Below are 20,299 nucleotides of genomic sequence, written 5' to 3'. Positions count from 1 at the left end.
ATCTAGGTAGACCTTATACTTTAGCTAGAGAGTCTCTATTAAGATAAGGTTGTAATTAGAGTTAGGAGAGTATAACACATCTTGTAAGGTAATGTTTAACTTATTCCCCTTATACTTTATTATAATCCTTATACTTCCTAAGTATATAACTATACTTTGTCTAATAGCTTAAAAGAACCTAATTAGGGTTTCTAGGGGTTTAAGGTCTAAGAACTAGGACTTATTATTAAAGAAATAGTATAATATACTAGAATCCTAGATAATAGTATTACTCCTTTATATTCTAGCGGTAGTAATTGCTGCTCCTGCAAATAAGCTGTCTAAATTAGAGCCTAAGCCTATATTAGAAGAGGAGATAGGCTTAATTGCTATAGCACCCTTTCCTCCCTTTTTATTATATCTCTTGCTCTTATCTTAGGACTTCTTCTTGTCCTTATTAGATCCTCCTTTTCCTCTATATACCTAGGACTTTAGGGCCTTGTTAGGGTGCTTCTTAAAGTAATCTGCATTTATATAGATATAATAGGTATACTTAGTATACTAATTATTATCTACTATAGTACCCCTAAATCCTCCTACTGTCCTCTATATCTATAAAGGAGGTTCCTTAATTAATAAGATAATTAGCTCTTTAAGAGTTATATTCTTAATATAATAGGATTGTCTCTAGCTTCTTAGGTATTCTAGATAGTAGAGGCCTTAGATAAAGAATAGCCTAATCTGCTTATTACTAAAGGTAAGCTTTAAGACTAGAATGTTCTTAGACCTAAAGTATTATTCTATTATAGAGATATACTTATAATACTACTTCTAGAAGTCCTTATAGTACTTCTAAGTGTTTATTCCTTAGATCTTAATATTACTAATTCTAAGAATCCTTAGGCTATTATAAATATTTATAATTATAACAGGCCTGTAGATAGCTATAATAATATTATATAGTTCCTTAGCTATCTTCTCTATATCCCTAAAGTTAGGCCTTAGAGATTAGTTAATCTTTTTACTAATAATCCCGTATATAATTAGGTTATACTTATACTAGACTTAGAGAGGAGTTAGTCTTAGTCTACTAGTTAGAATAGGTTCTGTTACTAGAGTATCCCCTCCTTCTTTTTAGAAAGGAGTTAGAGCCTAGGAGGATAAAGTAGTACTCTCCTTAGTTAGTAGAGAGGGATATCTAACTTTAATTCCTAGCTTTAGTTAGGCAGGGCACTAGGGAATATTATAAAAGATATAGCCTAACACCTCCTTGTCTATAAGGGCTGCTTTAAGCATCCTTAACTAGTCTAAGAAGTTACTTCCCTTTCTTAGGACTTTATTCTCCTTCGCAGTCTTAAACTTATTAGCCTACATTACGGCTGTTATTATAACTAGCTCTTTCTCGGCTCGCTAGTTAACTATCTAAATAGTGTATAGTAAAGTTCTAGTAGCTGCGCTTAGAACAGACAATTCTTCCTTAAGTATATAGTAGTTACGCCGGGCTTATAACCTGTTGTAATTAGACTTAAGCTAAGTAGAAGAAGACCTCTAATTAGCAGGTATATATTATCGTCTAGAGAGAATCTTAAGTGTAAGATTCTTACTTTAGCTATCTGTGTGTAGGAATGCCTTAGCACTAGTCACGTGCACTTCACTAATAGTCAGTCTGATAATCCACAACACCCGTCGCCAACCTAACCCGACCGAATGGTCAAACCAGTTCACATTTTCCTCTACCTCCTGCAACCGCATTTCAAGCTGGATCTCGAGCTTCTTCACTGTGACATCGAATAAAGGCACGATAGCGAAGGCGACGGTTGATCTCATCATGGGTCTCGAAGAACTGCCTCCGGAGCTGATCGAGCGAATCGCTTTACTTCTTCCCTTGCCCGACATATGTTCCTTCCGCCTCTCGAGCCGGAATATGGAGGCCGGGGGCACTCATTCCCACTTCAAGACGCACTTCTACGAGAAGCGAATCAAGGTCACAGAGCCGGAGCTCCGCAAATTCGCAGAAACGGTAGCTGCTGGAGGTCTGCCTTGCTTGCTCCGTCATGTCACGCTCGTTGCGCCGCTGTACGATCCTGAGTACTTGCAATGCGATGCTGATGATAAGGCCATGGAGATTGCTGGGCTGAACGCTGTCAATGTTGAAGACGTGCAAGATGCGCAACTCGATTGCATGTTGGCAGAAATTAAAGGGCTCGAGGATGATCAAGCCGCACAGCTGGAAATGCGAGACCGAGGCCTGGATTTTGCGCTCCTTGGGGAAGCCTTTGGTAGCCTAGCAAGGCATGAAGTTACTCTGCACTCTGTAACGACGGAGGTGAAAGTGCACAAAGGCGATGTGAGCAGAGCTCGCCATCCGCTAGACCAAGCTTGCAAGCCTACCTTCCCGACAGCAGCGTATCTCTCTCGACTCATATTCCGTGTACTCGGCAGCCATGAAGTTCCAATCCGGGCTCTCCATCTATTCAATACCGAGGCAATGCAGGATTGTTGCGTACCGGTGGACTGGTTGAAAGATGTTGACTTCAGCCGTTCAAGCACAGCATGGCAAACTCTGAGCAGCCTCTCGCTGAGCCTCTCGAACAAGCTCATAAATCGATACGTGGGCGCAGAAGGCGTGCTTGGCCACGGCTGGCTTTTGGATCACCGATTGCCAACACGGCCATACGAGGAGCTCCTGGCCGAAAGCAAAGACGCAAAGAACTTCACCGGTCTAGTGCGCCTACTGGAATGTTGTGAGAGTCTGACTTCACTCGAGTTATCGCGCGTGTCACTGGGATTGACGACGAATGCGATCAGCCATGCGCAAGATGCTGGCATTCTGCACGCAGTGGATCAGGTCAAAATGTCAAACCTGACCAGCCTCAAACTGCAAGGCTTCCACACCTCCCCGGACCAAATGCTCGGCCTTCTACGTCGCCATCGATCCCTACAGCATCTTTCGCTGTGTATCTTCAGTATCCTGCATGGTAAGCTGCAGCCAATCCTGGACTACTGTATGAAGAGACGCAAATCACGTCCATGCACCTCGACACCATCTTCGAGCCGTCGTTTGTGCACTTTGCAGCATCCTGGGCTACATGTACGAAGGAAGGCAGGGAAGCGCGGTGGCGGCGCGATGCTACTACTTTTTAGATTCAGCAGAGCCCGTGCAAAGAGCGCAACTTGGAGAGTGGTGCGCCGAAAATAGGATATGCGCACTCGATTTGAACCGTCGGGCCTTGCGGCCTCGCTTTATGTGAGAGTTATTCGAGGCCCGCAAAAAGGTGGCAGGTTCGTTGAGATGAAACTACATCCAATCCGACGAAGGCGAAAATCCCTGGACTCTCGGTATGCCGGGCTTCTCCATGTCTCGCAGCGGAGCTCTTTTCACGTGCAGTCCAGTGCATCAGTGCGCATGCTTGATTGTGGTCATGCTCGGATCAGCTGCCACTGAGGGGCCTGGATTGGGTGAATTGACTTCATTCACTCCTTGTCCCCACTTGCCTGACATACGCTTCGCCTTTGATCACATGCTCCAGGACGAGGTGAATTTCATGGAACGAAAAGTCAGTGAGAACAACACTACTTAAGCTTCTTCTTCCTCCAACGATCAGAGACTCGCTTCTTCTCTTATCTTCCACCACCACTTCACTTCGATCCTGCCCTTCCTACTCGTCCTCCCCCTTCGATACCACAACTCAATAGCCACACACCTCGCCGGCGCATTCCCGCTCACGACATCCGCCATGTCTCTCCAAGAGCTGCCACAGGAGATCTTCGATGAAATCCTCCAACTCCTTCCGCTCCACGACACATGCTCGCTGCGCCTCGTGAACCGGGCTCTGGCATTCGTAGCTACCGACACCGATTTCAAAGCCAGGTTTCGAGCAAAGACCGTCGAGATGAACGAGACTGGCCTTCGTCGCTTCGCAAAAGCAATGAAATGCGGCGGTCTGTCACTGTTGCTCCGAGACCTAACGCTCGCGGCGCAAGTCTACGACATCAATACGCTTTCCGACGAGATCGACGACAAACAGATCTCCTCATTCGGGCCGGACACCCCTTACGCGAGCGACGGCACGCTGCAGCACGTTATTCAACCCCTGGGTCCGGAGGAACTGAAGAAGATGGAAGCGGATATGGAAGAAATGGACAAGCAAGACGAGGAGTTGCAAAAATTCCAGGAGTCGAAAATGGATGCGTTCTTGCTTGGCGCTGCGTTCTCTGGTCTTGATAAGCACGGCATTGCTCTGGACTCTATTCGGGCAGAGGTCATCCTGTATCAACAGGATAGCAGCACGCCGGTTCTCCCTCTTTGGGGCTTCGACGACCAACCCACCTGGGCCGCAGCCAACTACCTCACACAAGTGATCTTGAATTCGCTCAACCTTAGCGACTTCCACGTTGAGAAGCTCGACTTGTTCAACAGCGATCGGATGGTTGGTTGCAGCCTGGCCATCGATGCGCTAAGCAAGGTCAAATTCAGCAACTCGCACTCGGCCTTACGCAATCTCAAATGCCTCTCTCTGAGCATCTCCGAAGGTTATGATGCCACAGCTGAAGAGCTAGATCCCGCTTACTTCGAAGGCTTCGCCGGTTTGTTGCGAAGCTGTTCGAATCTCACACACTTGGACCTTGCAGACTATCGCTTGGCAATGTACAAGCACGAAGACAACCCGGAATTGTATCTGCTGCAATCAAGAGGCATTGTGCAGGCTCTGAATGAGGCTCAGCTACCTAAGCTGCAGATTCTCAAGCTGCAGGGCTTCCATATCAACGAGGAGCAACTCTTGAGCATCATTCAGGCCCGCCACACACTCCACCAGCTTTCTCTCCGCGCGATCCACCTCCAAGGGGGCAGATTTCAGCCAGTTCTGGACTACTGTACGCAAGACACAAAGCTCAAAGACATCCTGCTCGATAGCCTGTTCAACCAGGGCAAGTTGCAGTTCAGTCCCCCATGGGCCATCGACAAATCGATCGAGAATCCCACTTACGACGGCTACGTAGACCTGAAAGCGCATTGGCGCCGAGGACCAGACGCCGGCAAGATTGAGTACACCATCTACGGTGGCGGGATCCGCAACGTCACGGAGTTGAACTGGGAGCAAAACATCGAGAACTGGTACGGACCGCATCCGGACGGACAGTCTCGTGCGAGACACTTGCTGAGGCCGGAAGAGATCTGGCGCGCGTTGATTTAAGGCGCATGCGCTTTGTGCCCTGCCTATTCACGTCCTTGGAAATACGACTTGGAGCTTCCTGGAGCTTTCGAGCCGTCAGCAGACGAGGTTGCAATCCTCAATCAGATCAAGGCAATGCTACCGCGCGCAGGAGAGACCAGGGAAGGCTGCACAATGCCGTGGATGGGCTCTGGAGGAGAGTCTGTGGAAACTACGGGAGAAGCTTGGACAAGAGACTGAGATTTCGCAGCGGGTATTGAAATTTTGGGCCATGATAACACCAGCGATTGGTACCACCGCCATTCTTGGCCCTTCGGGGGGGTCGCCTGGCGAATGGCATTTCCTTGCGACTTGTTTTTTCATCACGCTTGCCAGCGGCACCCTTCGGGGGAGAAGCTATACCAGAAACCTGGTGAATAGTCCCGGCAGCATATCGCAAGCAGATCATACCGCGAGCATACCATACCATAGCATCTTAGCACACTTGCAGCAATGGCAACACCATTCGTTGTGATCTACCTCTTCCCATCTGCATTGTGAAGACTGACCGACTGCAGACCGGAAGGAAGCGCTTCAAAGGCATCGTCGACTATCAGCGAGACGGCATGGCAGCACTCCATCGCCTCGTACGGCAGCCAAGGGTATCGACCGCATCTTGGGTGACACGTGAACAGCTGACATTTGGGACAGCGCTGGACAGCGCCATGCGTGGAATCTTCAAGACGCATGATAGCAAGCTCAAGACGGAATTACGAGCATCATCCATTCGTCCCCATTATCACCCATTCAAAACTCAACCGGCATCCCCTCCTCGCTCAAATCCACAACCGCCTCTCGGACAGTCCCATTCGGGTGTCGAGGCTTGACGGCCGCGGGCCCATCATATCGGTCCTTCACCCAACTATGAATAGTTCCAAAGTCACGGCACGTGTGGACCTGGTCGCCGTCGATGTAATTCTTGTGGATACCAGGGTGATATATCGTTGGTATGATCGTGAGGTCTGCTGAACATTGGACTAGCTGGCGAAGGTGATCGATGCAGTGGACTGTTGCAGGAGTCAGCGAGCGTATGTGTGGAGGCAACGGATTGAGTTACGTTGGTGCAAAGGGCCATGAATTTTGCCGAGAGTGTAGACATCTGGATGCAGCGCTTTGCGAAGGTAGTCGAGGCAATGAATGAGGTGGAACATGTCCAGGCCGCCGAGATAGCCTCCTCGCTTGCCGTCCCAGTACCGCCGGTAGTCTTCACCCCAAGCCGTCTCGGCTTCTTCGTCCGTGAGGAGAAAGTAGCGGGCTTCGGTGTCGGTCAATGTCAGCATCCATCGTGGATTCGCACCATCGAGAGGAGATATTACCTTCAGTGAGATCATCCCATGCTGCGTCTACTTCCGTCGTTGCGCCGATGTATGCCACGCTTGGGGACTCCGGCGGAACGTATTCTTCACCGTCCTCTCGAAAATGTGGGCTTCCTGTGAATTGGCGTGTCGTTATCTTGATGGTGGACTTGGCTGGACCTGTTCACAGCATGAGTTGTGGCTCCGGGCATCATTATCAGGGAGTGTCCTCACCGAAGTCTGTCTCGAATCCATCACTGAATGTACCGACTTCGTTTCGTCTCTGGCTGTTGTATTTGGATACAACGAATGCACCCATAAGTGCCGAGACGATGCATGAGCACATCCAGAGGGAACATATCAATGTTGTGCAGCTCCACTTTGCTCGTAATGCATGGTGTTGGCGGAGGGTACGAAGCTGGTCGTTCTCTAGGCTGGAAACTCGGTCCTTCTCAAGGCTGGGATGGTCGTCGCTGTCTGAGTCGAGAAGACGACCGCTCTCGTTATCAGCATCAGTGTGAGTCTCAGACCCCATATTTCTTTAGGCGCTGGCCTTTGCTCGATACGTATAGTCTCAGCCCGAATGCTTGAGATCGTCTCGCGGTCTCAGGAAGGAAGAGAACGGTGTGCTGACATGCCCGATCCCTGCCAGCAGAGGTCAGGGATTCGTCATGCTTGACCGACAGTTCTTCGCGATCCGCACTCGGAGTTGTGTTCGTGCTGCTTTTGCCATCAGGGTGTTGTTGTGGATCTGCTCGCCAACGCTTTCACCATTGTCAGATATTCACGCAGTTGACCACACTGGGGACAGGTTCAGACACTTTAGACAACGGATCACATTTCCCACGCGTGAATCCTCTCTCGTATTAAAACCACGTGAATAGCCGTGTCGCCACATCCACCTTGTCGCAAAGCAGTCTCAACGTTAGCTCCCATTCGTTCCCATCTCCATCTTCCCAAATGCGTCTCACACCCAACGTCACACACAAGCCTCCGAAAGCCAGTCTGTCGGCAATTCCATCACCTTGTCTTCCGTGAGAAGATCCGTCTTCTCAACGCGGCTGTCCGACGTGAATGCGTGGATCCGGTTCGTCTAATAGTTGCAATACTGGCAAAACCGCGCGTCAGCTCGTACATACGTTGAATACAAGTCGGCGGCGACAGGAAAAGAACATACCCTGCGGGCATCACATTTTCCGAAAGTTGGTTTCGGAGGGGTACCGACCAGGCACTCGCAACGGGCGTTCAAGTGGCAACTGCTAATGTAGCCGCAGCTCCCAGCGAGGACTTGGACGGGAAGCAGGAGGCTAGCGAGGCCGGCGAGGAAGACGAGACTGAATTGCATTTTCGCTTTGTGGTGGAGTGTTGATATGTTGGAAGCGGTGGAAGCCAGCAGGTGACAGAGACCAGGTAAGTGTTCCGTGGTTGGAGTTCCGGGAATGATGAGGAAGACCGGTGGTTGTGGAGGAACAACCAAGTACAGAGGAACAGGATGAGATGGTGCATTAAGTATTGTCAAGCTCACGACGCACCGCCAGGAAGCCGGCAGTTCGAACTTCGAACGTCGAAATGATACCACGTCTGCTCCTCATTTCGAATCCTGGCGACATGTTGCTTCTCATTTCCAGTCCCATGGCAAGACTGGGTTTGGAGACCGTGATGGACTATTGGAGTCTCGCTGCCAACGTATCCGTGTGGTTGCCATTCAAACTTTGTCCAGGATTGATGATCTGATCAAAGCGAATGTAACTCTGTGGCCAGTCTGTCAGACCACTTGAATAATCCTCGTCGATAATTGACGCTTTTGATTTTGGTATTTGACGCTTTTCTCATACACAACAGCCAGGCCTGGGGAGCGATCTGAGGGGCCCCTTACGCGGCCTCAAGCTCCCAAACCCCCAACAGCGGTACCGTATCGGTCGCGGACACCTCGTCGTTAGTCCAGTTAGGATAACTTTGTTGTTGATGTTAGCAAAGCCATGACCCGAGGGACGAGGGGAGCAAGGCTGCGCAGTTGTTTGGTGAGCTCGTAGCAAAAAGCGCCAAATACGAAAATCGAAAGCGTCAATTATCTGCAGGGTTGAATGATGAGTCAAATACATACCGCACTGCTCGGCACATACGAGCATCGGCGCTGGCATATCAGGACTGTCGTTGGCTGGTCCGGGCAGAAGTCAGCTTATCGTAGATGATGAGAAGGTATCGAAGTCGTTGGTACTACCCCTCGCTACAGAACGAACACTCATGGTTGCTTCGAGATCGAGTCCTGTACAACGCGCATTGTGAATGCGCAATGAATGGCGCTGTATGGCCGTATCATCGCCTTTTTCCTCAGGCAAACAACGCCAGTCTTTCAATCTTGTATTGGCTCGGAGATATCAATGTCATGCTTCAAGGAGCGGAAACTCATTCACGCCTGCACTCCAGGGGTTGCAGGTGACCCGAGATTTGCAACACGACCTCTCATCCCAGCGGTCCTGGTCGAGGGTCCGACGCAGAAGTCCTCGCCGATGGTCAGTGCACTGGCCAGTGCAATGATCAGGGCTCTACCACCTCATTGTCGTAGAATGAAGCCGTGAGCAACACCATTACACCACCGTGGCTCCGCGCAATGCCTGCTGCCTCGTATCTTACCGCCTTGTTGTGAGGTTGATGATGATGGTTGCTTCCAGCGCTTCCACCGCTTCTGCGAAGACTGGTCGCGTACCCACCCTTGGAGTTCGCCGTATGTTGAAGCCGCAACTGTGCTGTCGTCCTTGCGATGTGCCAGTGTGAGTGCGACCCCGCTCAACGAGCTTCGTTGCTCGAAGAGGTCTTGATGAAGAGCGATGGCAAGGCACGCCGGTTGCACACTACGGCGCGTTCAGCATCACCGCAAGAAGTACGGCCAGCCATCGAGGTGCACTCTCATATTCAGAGCCAAGAGTCTCCGCATCAAGGCGACCTTGATGGCTCTCATTCGGACATATAACAGAACTCGTCGTCCCACTCCGCCACGACTCCTCTCGATCCCACGGAATGTGAGTCCAAACTGCGTGACTTGTGCGAGTGAAACGCCACGTCGGCGCCTACTCCCGACCCACGCCCGACCGCGGATTGTTCCATTGACCAACTTGCGGTTTTTGTGCGGACTTGCTCGGAGCTGGAATCGCGATCGAGAGCATGCCTGCTGGAGAAGACTCGGACAGTGGACTCCTCCGCCTGACATTGCAGGGCTTCAACGCATGGAGTCGGAGAGCGCGCAGCCAGCGTGCTCGAGCCAGACACGGCATCCCAGACGACAAGCGGTCCAGTCTCCGCTTCCAGCCGGCCGTTGTCTTTGCCAGCTCACCCCGATCGGCCTTTGACGCATCAGGCGCTTCTCCCGCGTAAAATCGACAAGGAAAAAGAAACATAGCTTCGTGACTTCGTCCGATCTTCTCCGATCTTCCATCCAACAGGCAGGACCTTGCAAATCGGCAGAAACCACTCACCCGCCACTCATCTCAACGACAGGCCTCCGTCCGCCCAGCACAACAGCGCGAGTCAGTTTTGCGGCGGCAACAATAATAAGCCCGTCCGTGGTCATTGTCACTGTCACATGAAAGCTCTGCTCTCTCTCTCTCCCGCGCGTGAATTGTGCTGTTCCGAAGTGGAGAGGCAAGAGGGAGGAGAGTCTGGACCCTGATTTTTTCGCTTCGATGGATGCTGTGATTGGCTCGGAGGGGAGCAAGTACACGCACAAGTCACTCACACTCATGCGTTGTCCAACGTGGGATGTCACCGATGTCTCCTGCATGGGAAGGGAAGGAGTGAACGCGCAGGACCTTCCCCTACCTATATAACACCCCGCTTCTTCTTCGTCTTACATCTTTCTTCAACAACAACATCAACATCAACGAACACGAAGACGAACACAACTCAACCACCAAGAACTCAAACCAAACAACAACTCAACCACCAAACCAACCCTTCACATCAATCCAAAATGGGCGGCTGCGGAAACACCTCTTGCACTTGCACCTCGTGCACCTGCGCTCAGGGCGCTTGCACTTGCAGCGTACGTTTTCTCCCTCCTCCTCCTCCTCTCCCTCCTCCTCCAATAACATTCTTCTTCCGTACTGACCTTGTCGAACAGAAATAACTTCAACCACGACATGCTGCCGCCACTCGGACGATTGGAAGATGATGGCGAGGCGAGGGAGTGATGCGTTGCGGATGGGTTCGGCGAGATGAAGAACATGAGAATGGGACCAAGGTGGAAATGAAAGCTGGGCATGCTGGTTTGATTGCACACTGGAGGATCACGAATCTGATCTTCTTCTTCATCATCGTCGTCGAAGGAAGACCGGTCAAGTCAAGTCAAGCAATACCTTCAGTCGATAAGGCACTCACAAATTCAACACCACATTCGCTCGAAATGACTTCTCCTCGTATTTTCCTTTCCAAATTCTCCACACAAACGTGCTTCTCCTCTCCTCCATCTTCCACAGCGCAAATCACCAAATATGTCTCACCCGCGCCCTGGCCCTTCGATCCTCCGCTTCGTCGGAGAGATCGTCCTCTCGATCGTTCGGGTCCGGAACCGGCACGCCGTCGCGGTCCATTTTTGCATTCTCCCATCTCAGCCAGAAAGTCAGGATGACGGCGAGGGTGAAGACCATTAGACAGGCGCCCGCGCTGATCTGAGAAGAAAGAGGTTAGCGATGCTCAAAGCATGAGGAAGGTACGATATAATATAAGCCACAAGACTCGTCGGTCGCTCAGTCGTCCCGGACGCCACGCCGAACTGGGCCTTGATACTCATCAAGAGGAATAGACTCACCCACATCCCCTTCCTATACAACGGCTTCTCACTCGGCGGGAAAATCTCCGTCCCCAACACCGGTCCACACTGTCCAATCGTATACATGATCGTATAACCCCCACTCCTCCTACTCTCCGTGCCATTCAAATTCGCAATCCACGCGAGTAGCAGCGCGATACTGCCGAAAATCCACACGGAGAGGAAAGTGGAAGCGTAGCGGGGAGCGGAGGTTTCCGTGGTGGCGTTGATGATGAAGCCGATGGCGGCTACCAGGGCGCAGAGCGCGACGTAGGGGCCGCGCATGTGGGTGCGGTCGGAGACGTAGCAGACTGTAATGATTACTATGAAGCAGAGGACGTAAGGGGGGCCGGAGAGGCCTTGGGATTGGACGCGGGTGAAGGCGCCTGATGGGGTGAGGGTTAGTTTGGAGGATTGTGGAGGTTTTTGGGAGGGTGGACTGACCCATCTCGCTGATGATGGTGGGGAGAAAGAGGGGGAGGGAGGCGAAGGAGACGTTGCTGGAGAGGGAGTTAGCGGGATGTTCATCCGGGCACAGCATCTCAATCCACCCACCAGCCAAAGTACATCAACCCCGGCAGGAAACTCTTCGGGTCCTTGAAGGCGGAAAACCACTCTTTCCATCTCACACCCGTCTCATGCCCAGCATCGACTTTCTGATTCCGCGAAGTGAAATACAACGCCACCTCTTTCTCCCTCTCGGTCAAGAACGACGCCTGACTGATGCTGTCCGGCAAAAACCACCACGTGAATCCAGCAAACACCATCGTGGGCAATCCCTCAATCAGGAATAGAATCCTCCACGGTCCAATCGATCCTCGAATCTGACTGATACCATACGCCAACACACTCCCATACACGTTCGCCAACGCGGCACCCGAAAGGAAGACACCATGCCTGAATCCCACCTTATCCTTGGGATAAAAGTAGCTCAAATACAACGGCACACCGGGTCCAAACATGGCCTCGGCGAGACCGAGAAAAGCACGACAGACCATCAATCCCGCCCAGTTGAAGGCCGCGGCTTGTATACTCGCGATGAAACCCCAGAACAAGACGGTAAAGGCGGCGAAGTTGTGGGGCTTGAAGGCTTTCCACCCGACCATGGTCCACTGGGAGCAAATGTAGACGATGTAGAAGATGGTGCCGAGCAGCTGGTAGCGGTCGCCGGTGAGGTCGATGGTTTTTTGCATGCCGGCGATTTTGGCGTTGCCGAGGTTGGAGCGGTCGAGCACGGCGAGGGAGTAGAGGGTGAAGACGAGGGGGAGGAGGCGTTTGTCGAGTTTGCGGATGACGCGGGATTCTTCTTCGGGGGTGGGGACGATGAAGGTGGAGGGGATGTGGTGGTGGAGGACGGCTTCGGTGCCGGGTTTCTTTTCGAGGTCGGACATTGTGGTGGTGAGGAGGGGTGGGGGGTGGTCAAGCGGAGAGGAGGAGGAGGAGGAGGAATGGAGGAGCTGCACGACGGCGGCGTGGGATGGGAGGTGAGAAAAGGAAAGGTGAGATATTGCAAGAAGGGATAAAGTGAAGATTCAATAGCTTGAACGATTATACTTCAACCAGGACCAGGGCAACCCATGGCGATGGGGACAAGACGGAAATGGGCGGATGGGCAGACGAGTTGAGGTCCCCTGATGTAGTGAACGTGGACCAGTTAAATGTGCGAGTGGACAGTGGAAGGCAAAGCTGTGAGGTGAAGCTTCAACAAGAGGGGCAGAGGTCGTCAAGTCGTGCCCTGTGTTGTGTGATGTGCAGGAAATGATCGACGGGAAGATCGTTCATGATCACAGGTCCCTGGATGATGCGGTGGGGCGAGGATTGTTCCGTTCCCAGTGGGGTGGTGCGGGTGAAGGATCTCCCGGCCATGAACTCTGTATCAGAACTATTGTAAGGTAGATCAATCAATCAGGCATTCAGGCTGAAGTCGTGGTTGGAATTGCTTCCAAGGGATGGGACATTGCACGACGGCATTGAAGAAGAGGAAGAAAGTGCATGCGTGGTGGAAATACGGTACCTTGATGTGTTGAATCTGCTCCATCGATTTGGCGATTGCTTGTCCAATGCTTGGTCAATGGTGCATCCGCCAAGCATCCGGAATCTCCTCCCGTCTCCTTCATCCTCATCCTCCTCCTCCTCCTCCTCACTCGCCATGTTCCACTGAAGGATTCCGGGGTGGATTGCTGCAGGTACATCCACAAGCCTTGCCTTTGTTCGTCGGATCGAGGCCCGAAGCCAAAAGAGCTACGCAAGCACAGTCGCCTGGTCCCGCGCCAGTACGGTAGAAGTCCTAGACCGCTTGTCGCTACAGTCCTGATCAGCACCGTCTCGCGACTTTCACAACGACAGACATTCTTGGCGCCTTACGATGTTGCGGTCGAGCAGTGGCAAATCTCGTTGCACATTGGTCGGGGTTTCATGCCGGCTCCGAGTGTGATGGGAATCTCGGCGAGGACGATGATGATGGCGGCGGCGGCGAGCGTGATGCGCATTGTGGCGGATGGAGTGAGAGGTGGTGGTTGCTGATTCCCTGGAGTGGTTGTCAATGCCCGACAGGTGGTCCAAATCGAGTAGCGAAGAAGACATTGGCAAAACATTTCGACGGGATCCTGAGACGACTGGCGGCCTCGACCCGTCAAAGTTAAGAAAAGTGGCCGGAAGGAAGCTGCAGAGCGTCCAAGCCTACAAGTAGATATATCGAGGTGCTTCGACTTCTCGTCTGACGCCAACGAAACTTGCTCACAGCAATAAGAGGAAAATGTACAAGACTTTGCATTCTCAAATGATCGTCAACTCGAGTACTGGTCCCATGGAAACGATGGCAGCACGGAGTTCTCGCGACATACGTTTCAATGACCGCTGAAGTCGACAGGTTCTCCAGCTTGCGTACACTTCACGCCCGGCTGACTGCACAGCTCTTTGAGAGCCTCATTCTCCTTCTTCTGTGCAGAGGAGGCCGGCCACTCCTTGACTCCCGCGGGTTTCGCCGGCTCTTCGGTACCCAATTGCTCTTTTGTCAACTGCCTCTCTTTCCACCACGACCACATGTCATCCCAGCCGTCGTTGGCACACTTCATGCTCACGTTGAAGTTGGGCTGAGGTGCGGGCTCCGATTCCATCCATATCCATGAGACTACATTCCTCGGAGCGCGACACATTAAATCTTGTCGGAGTAGATCGATGCAGTGCGCTTGATGGTTGCGATGGAACGGGTTCATATTGCCGTCCGGCCAATAGTGGCTCGTCCATACAGACTTGCGAAGTTCGTCGAGGCAGTGGAGCAGGTGGTGTGCGTGGTTGCTGACGATAGTCCTCTCTGTGCCGTCTGGACTGGGCCTGCACGCACAGAACGCAAGGGTCAGCAAAGTCTCATACAATTCTTGGGCGTGGAGCCATAGGCGGATAGGACATGAGGATGGCGAGCTCCGGAAGCCCAGCGGACAACGTAATCCGGATCATGGCCGATTTTGACCACATCTTCTACCGGCATGAGCATCGGATTGGAGTCCCAGTGGTCTTCCCACAATTTATCCACCTCGGGGCTTGGCTCTTGGCGCCACAGCGAAGGAGAGTCCGTGTTGGACATTGTATCGAGCGTCTCGGTGTGCAGATGGTATGGTAAAGACGAATGGAGAGGTGCTGCACGATCGTCAGAACATCCTAGGACGAATGCAGCACAGGGAATAGAAGTACTCACACCACTGTGTAATGGCATTCAGGTGGTCACGTTCGGTCCATGACCATCTGGTCGCCCACAAGAACGTCACAACATTTGTGATGACCAGAAGAAGAAGCCAGACGATCCAGTGACAAGGCCCAGAGTTACAGTGTCGATTCCGGTATGGAGCATGGACTTGTCGCTCTCCGAGTAAAGCTCTGTGGTCCCAGATTGAGCAATGTCAGTACAAAGCATATCACGAAGAGACACTTCGACTTCCAACATCTGTGTGCTGCCAGGCTTCACTTCTAGGAATCAGGAACGACAGTCTCATCAAGCGGAAGCGAAGGATTGGTCTACAAAAGTCATTCGGCCGCAGCTGAAGCTGGATATAAGCAAGCCATCCTCCGCTCCGGACTTCGAAATGTCAGCTCTCCGGGCAGAGAGTCCGTATACAAGGTGACACTGGATGTCAGCATGCTTGGATGGTGACAATATCTTGTGCTGGATTGGCTCATGGAGGTAGCGATGGATGCTGGTAGCGAGTTGTGGTCAGATGCTACGACATCAGATTGCCCGTTTCGAGAAGCCAAGTCATTCGCACACTATGGAGCAGAGGATGCATGCATGTTCTGAGGTTCAGCCCGTCAGCGACTCACAGCTCGAGCAGGCAGCTGTTCCTCCACCAGCGAGAATCAGCTCGCATTACAAGAGGCGCCCATAAGACAGATAAGATGCGACTCCGTTTCTTTTCTCAACTCTCTTCCGAACTTACCACCACTTTCAACTTCAACCCTTTTAAAATGACATCTTCACTCCAAGACCTCACCAATGTGCAAGGCGACATTCTCCTCGACGGTCTCCCCAAAGAGGTCGAGACCTTCTGGTTCTTCGACATCGTCGATGCCACCAAGTTCTGCAAGAACCTTCGCGTCGTGGCCAACAGGGAGATTTCCAGCACGCAGGATGTGCGAGAGAAGCGTGGTGAGATCAAGGCTTTCAAGCAGCAGGGCAAAGCCGCGGGAGGATTGCAGGTTCCGACTGTTGGAGCGAATATTTCGTTCTCGGCGAAGGGGTTGAAGAAGGTGAGACCGACCAACGACCTGTGGTCTTGATTAAGCACGATGGTTGACACATCTCAGATCTCTCCTGTCGTCGGCCTCAACCTCACCACCAACGACCAAGACTTTGAAGCCGGCATGCGGGCCACTGCCGTCGATAAGCTGGCCGATCCCAAGTCTCCTATGAGCAGCGACCCCATCTGGGACCCGGAGTGGCATGGCCATGAGATCCACGGCGTACTGCTGGTGGCAGGGAACACGCCTGCTCTGGTGAAGGAGAAACTCGATCGCATCGTCAAGTTGTTCGACGGCTCGATCAAGTTGGCATTCAAGCTTGATGGACAAGTCAGACCGGGCGAGCAGAAGGGACATGAGCAGTAAGTCTCGTTCTCTTCAGCCTCACCAGCCATTGACAACGTCTAACTCCACATCCAGCTTCGGCTACAAAGACGGCGTCTCCCAACCCGCCATCTCCAATATTCCCAACCTCACCCAAGACGAGGCCTTCGTCCCACCCGGTCAAGACACAATCGACCAAGGCGCAATCCTCTGCGGCCGACCCGGCGACACTCAAGCCTCCACCCGTCAACCCTGGATGGTTGATGGCAGCTTCCTCGCCTTCCGCAAACTGAAACAAAACGTTCAGGACTGGGACAAGTTCCTCGTCGACTCCTCCAACATATTGGGCACCTTCTCCGACCACGAGAGATGTTCGCGCAGGCGCCAGTCACGCAACGAGGGGACTTTCATGTGAAAGTTAGTGCCTGAGGCATACACATTTCACCAATCTCGTCGAGCAATGATCTCGGAAGACCTGCCAGCACCTCATTGTGTACGGAGGTCCCACATCTCGATGTCAAAAGATGATAGCGAAAGTGGATTACTTCGGTCATGACGAATTCGGGTTGATATCGGACGGGAGTAAAGTCCTGCTTCCTGCTTCCTGCCCATGTCCAAGCGATGACATGTATCAGCGTCAGAAGGGACCCACCACACCATTCAATCTTGCCCCTCCATCATTGAGCAGCTGCCGCGATCAACAAGGCAGTTCCATTCTTCAAGAAGCTTTTTGTCACTTTCTGTTTGCTCTCTTGCTCTGACTTTACAACAACAACAACCACTGCATTCGACTTTCCTACACTTTCGAAGAACGATCAAGCAATTTGTGAGTACTGCCTGTCCCTCGACTTCATCACGGCATCACGCTCCCACGAGACTCGACGAGCAGACATCTCAACACATCTCCACCCACCCCATCTTCACCTCCCTCACCACCCATCCATCTCCTCAAGCCCGACTAACACCCTCTCCCAGCCAACTCAAAACACACCCTCCAACAAACAACAACCATGTCCGCCCCCAATCAAGGCCGCCAATCCCCCGAGCCGGAGCGCCAATCCGACTCCCAAACCGGCACCCAAGCCAGCCAGCCCAACGACCAAAACGCGGGACCGGGAGGTGCCAAACCCGCCGAGCAGTCCAAGGAGACGCTGGAGAAGTTGGGTTCCAACCCTGGGGGGCCGTTGGATGAGGAGGCGAAGAAGAAGACTGCGAAGTAAGAATGCCGCGGGATGGGGAGAGGGAAAGGAGAATGAGGGTGGGAGGGGGTTGGTGAGGAGTGAGCAGGAGATGGCTGGGTTGGGTTTGTGGATTAATGGGGATGGTTGAGGATGAGAGTGATGGAGATGACTTCGTCCACTCGCCCTGCTTGTCACTGTCTCTGCAGTTCCCAGCGTGAGTTGAGAAGCGTGGGCTAGAGAATCCCGGACTAGCAGACAGAACCAGCATTCAATGATCCGATGAATTAAGACCGATTGCCTTTGTGGCTGATTGACTGTACATGCTGTATGTCCAATATGTGATTTAACACTCTTCACGTGTCTCCCCTTGCTCGCTGCGATTTGCGAGCGATATGGACATGGCGTTCCTCAATGCGTCCGCTCGAGTCGACTCGGCCAGGTTCTGTATCCTTCAAAGCAGTCCTCGCACGCAGCGCTTCGCCTCACAGACTTTGGCTCCATCCCATGTCACTGCTCTTGGGTATAATCTCTTTCCCTCCACCACCACCACCTCTCAACTCACCCCCCTCCCCCTCCCTCTCGTCCCCGCCGTCCTCCCAACCCCACCCGCACCTCTCGCCGTCCCCGTCGTCCCTCTCCCCCTCCCAGTCCCCTGCCCACCAACACCCGTATACGCACCCCTCGCCCCTCCTCTCGTACTCCCCCTCCTCCCCACCCCACCCCTCACCTCCTGCGCCACAACCTTCCTCCTCTCCTCCTCCTCCCTCCTCCTGTCCTCTTCCACCTTCCTCCTCTCCTCCTCCAACACCCTCCTCTCCGCTTCAACCTGTCTCCTCAACCCCTCATTCTCCGCATCTTCCAGATCCCTCGTCGCGCCTTGCCATGCCGGGTTGAGAACGAGTCGTTGATTATGTTCTGTTTGCGAGAGGATGCGGGTCCAGGTCGCGAGTAAGGTGGAGGCGTTGGACACGGTGGTGTGGATGGTTGACATGTTGGATTTGGCGATCTGGAGGGAGGAGGTGACGGATTCGATGGTTGTGTTGATTGAGCGGATGCGGGCGAGTTCGGCCGATAGCTGCGCGTTGCGGGCTGAGAGGATGTCGGCTTTGGATTTTTTGGGGGCGGGTTGGTGGGTGGTGGGGTGAGTTGTGGTGGAGGGTTTGGTCGTGCTGGGCGCGGCGGGTGTGTTGGAGGGACTGGCGAAGAGGTCGGTGTCGGTGGGTTCATCGTCGTCGTCGTCGTCGAGGCGGAGGGAGGCCATGTTGGGATGTGACATTGTGGTGGAGACCTGAATTGCGCAAGACGTGATCTTTCGGGATGTTTTCAATTGCGGCCTTGATATGGCGGCCAGAAGTGTTTATCCCGTCTGTTTCGGTGACGTGTTTTAGAAAAACGACGCGTCTGAAAGTGTTTGGACGAGATTCCAGGGTCCCCCGGACAGGAGATCCCCAGTGGTGGCTGGTGAGCTAGAACTAGAATCCACCTCTGATCGTCCCGACTTCACTTTCACTCTTGCTGCCATATTCACAACGATACACTTCCGCCGCATGACCTACGCATCCATACCGTCGCATCACATTCGAGTTGAAGTCGCATACGAATTGGGACAGGAAGATAGACTTGGAGGAAGAGAGGGGCATACGCGGAGGAGAAGGCATCTCCGGCGCAAGCCAGGGCGACTACGTCGACGTATTCGCGATCAAGAGATTGAACAGAGGAGGAAGGCCGGGTACTTTCTCATACCAGACGGCATACATTTGCGACCCGAGGGGCTTGGTCGCTGCCACTATTGTTGGGATAGGCGGCCTCTGAGCCTGTCGTCGCGGTCTGGGAGGATCTCGCCTGAACTCTTCGCGCGTCACCGCCACAAAAGGTACGATACCTGTCAATCACGGAGGACTGCCTCTGATATTGCCTCCGCATCGCTGCGACGCACCATGGTGCTCAGATCTATGCGGGAGCAATGTCAAGAGCTGGCATATGAGAGAGCGTGGACTAACATCACTCGCAGATCTCGAACATGGAAGGTCCAGCTACTCCTCCACGCAGGACGGGAGGTCGTATCCGTACACCTGGCTCGCCGACTCATGGTGCGATGAACGAGGAGTGGCAGGCATGTTCACCTCGTCGTTCCACCCGTTCCTCACTCGCCTCCAACCCATACAGCTCATTCAACAAGAGCTCAAGGGGAGAAGTACATCCTCCGAGGTGAGCATATTCCCTTCACCTCAAGTGAGAAATCTCCACTGACACAAGACAGCGACCTCGCTTCCCCGCCCGCTTCTCCCGCTGCACGATCACGGCCCGTCGCCCACAATGGGGCGGAATTGAAGACCCCACCAAGCTCCGACGCAGATGAAGCGACAAACCACCATCACTCTTACACCACCACCTCTTCACGAACACCCAAATTATCCCGGAAAGTCTCACCAACATCCTCGCGAAAAACGAAGTCCCGTCCCAATGATATGAAGACGACACCACGAATTGTTCGCATCCAGCCCGCCGATCCCAGCGACGTCTTTCCCACTCGCACCCAAACCCACAAACAGCGCAAAATGGACGCTCGTCGCAGTCTCATCAATGGCACGAGTTCTCGCACAACCACTGCCACCGAGGGCAATGTTGATGTCTACGTCGAATCCAATGCGCGCAAACCGGAAATTGACATGTCTCCGGACAATGTCTTTTACGTCCCGGCCACTCGTCAGCGTGCGCGCGGCCGCACACAGCAGAGAGTGCTCAGCGTATCGCACACTTCTGATGATGCCT

At 52.8% G+C, this 20,299-nt stretch overlaps 10 protein-coding genes across 10 annotated transcripts; 5 read left to right on the top strand and 5 right to left on the bottom strand.

Annotated features, from left to right (window-relative positions):
- Positions 1 to 1,807: 1,807 nt before the first annotated feature.
- Positions 1,808 to 5,174, top strand: MYCGRDRAFT_91303 (uncharacterized protein; the record flags this gene model as incomplete). Its single annotated transcript, XM_003854623.1, has 4 exons — positions 1,808 to 2,957; positions 3,130 to 3,163; positions 3,368 to 3,540; positions 3,676 to 5,174. The coding sequence occupies 4 exons, from the start codon at positions 1,808 to 1,810 to the stop codon at positions 5,172 to 5,174; spliced, it is 2,856 nt and encodes a 951-aa protein (XP_003854671.1).
- A 765-nt stretch (positions 5,175 to 5,939) lies between these two features.
- Positions 5,940 to 6,343, bottom strand: MYCGRDRAFT_39114 (uncharacterized protein; the record flags this gene model as incomplete). Its single annotated transcript, XM_003853572.1, has 2 exons — positions 5,940 to 6,199; positions 6,250 to 6,343. The coding sequence occupies 2 exons, from the start codon at positions 6,341 to 6,343 to the stop codon at positions 5,940 to 5,942; spliced, it is 354 nt and encodes a 117-aa protein (XP_003853620.1).
- A 1,690-nt stretch (positions 6,344 to 8,033) lies between these two features.
- On the top strand, positions 8,034 to 8,633 carry MYCGRDRAFT_79751 (uncharacterized protein; the record flags this gene model as incomplete). Its single annotated transcript, XM_003854624.1, has 1 exon — positions 8,034 to 8,633. A coding segment is annotated over one exon (160 nt), but the record flags the coding sequence as incomplete, so codon positions are not given.
- Positions 8,634 to 9,567: 934 nt separating this feature from the next.
- MYCGRDRAFT_103539 (uncharacterized protein) lies at positions 9,568 to 10,073 on the top strand (the record flags this gene model as incomplete). The annotated part of the gene is made up of 1 exon (XM_003854625.1): positions 9,568 to 10,073. The coding sequence occupies one exon, from the start codon at positions 9,650 to 9,652 to the stop codon at positions 9,857 to 9,859; it is 210 nt and encodes a 69-aa protein (XP_003854673.1).
- A 305-nt stretch (positions 10,074 to 10,378) lies between these two features.
- Positions 10,379 to 10,887, bottom strand: MYCGRDRAFT_79746 (uncharacterized protein; the record flags this gene model as incomplete). The annotated part of the gene is made up of 2 exons (XM_003853571.1): positions 10,379 to 10,526; positions 10,605 to 10,887. The coding sequence occupies 2 exons, from the start codon at positions 10,743 to 10,745 to the stop codon at positions 10,440 to 10,442; spliced, it is 228 nt and encodes a 75-aa protein (XP_003853619.1).
- Positions 10,888 to 10,965: 78 nt separating this feature from the next.
- On the bottom strand, positions 10,966 to 12,848 carry MYCGRDRAFT_69215 (uncharacterized protein; the record flags this gene model as incomplete). The annotated part of the gene is made up of 4 exons (XM_003853570.1): positions 10,966 to 11,151; positions 11,292 to 11,677; positions 11,736 to 11,791; positions 11,847 to 12,848. The coding sequence occupies 4 exons, from the start codon at positions 12,680 to 12,682 to the stop codon at positions 10,966 to 10,968; spliced, it is 1,464 nt and encodes a 487-aa protein (XP_003853618.1).
- Positions 12,849 to 14,037: 1,189 nt separating this feature from the next.
- On the bottom strand, positions 14,038 to 14,883 carry MYCGRDRAFT_56118 (uncharacterized protein; the record flags this gene model as incomplete). The annotated part of the gene is made up of 2 exons (XM_003853569.1): positions 14,038 to 14,602; positions 14,698 to 14,883. The coding sequence occupies 2 exons, from the start codon at positions 14,872 to 14,874 to the stop codon at positions 14,138 to 14,140; spliced, it is 642 nt and encodes a 213-aa protein (XP_003853617.1).
- An 884-nt stretch (positions 14,884 to 15,767) lies between these two features.
- Positions 15,768 to 16,671, top strand: MYCGRDRAFT_30068 (uncharacterized protein; the record flags this gene model as incomplete). Its single annotated transcript, XM_003854626.1, has 3 exons — positions 15,768 to 16,031; positions 16,089 to 16,384; positions 16,443 to 16,671. Coding segments are annotated over 3 exons (789 nt in total), but the record flags the coding sequence as incomplete, so codon positions are not given.
- A 477-nt stretch (positions 16,672 to 17,148) lies between these two features.
- MYCGRDRAFT_79738 (uncharacterized protein) lies at positions 17,149 to 17,649 on the top strand (the record flags this gene model as incomplete). The annotated part of the gene is made up of 2 exons (XM_003854627.1): positions 17,149 to 17,172; positions 17,322 to 17,649. The coding sequence occupies one exon, from the start codon at positions 17,357 to 17,359 to the stop codon at positions 17,564 to 17,566; it is 210 nt and encodes a 69-aa protein (XP_003854675.1).
- Positions 17,650 to 18,233: 584 nt separating this feature from the next.
- Positions 18,234 to 18,623, bottom strand: MYCGRDRAFT_29277 (uncharacterized protein; the record flags this gene model as incomplete). The annotated part of the gene is made up of 1 exon (XM_003853568.1): positions 18,234 to 18,623. A coding segment is annotated over one exon (390 nt), but the record flags the coding sequence as incomplete, so codon positions are not given.
- Positions 18,624 to 20,299: the final 1,676 nt, after the last annotated feature.

Source organism: Zymoseptoria tritici, chromosome 3 (genome assembly GCF_000219625.1).
Source record: "Zymoseptoria tritici IPO323 chromosome 3, whole genome shotgun sequence".
NCBI classification, from domain to species: domain Eukaryota; kingdom Fungi; phylum Ascomycota; class Dothideomycetes; order Mycosphaerellales; family Mycosphaerellaceae; genus Zymoseptoria; species Zymoseptoria tritici.
Note: the sequence above shows the minus strand (reverse complement) of the source record. Positions and strands in the feature narration are given on the sequence as shown.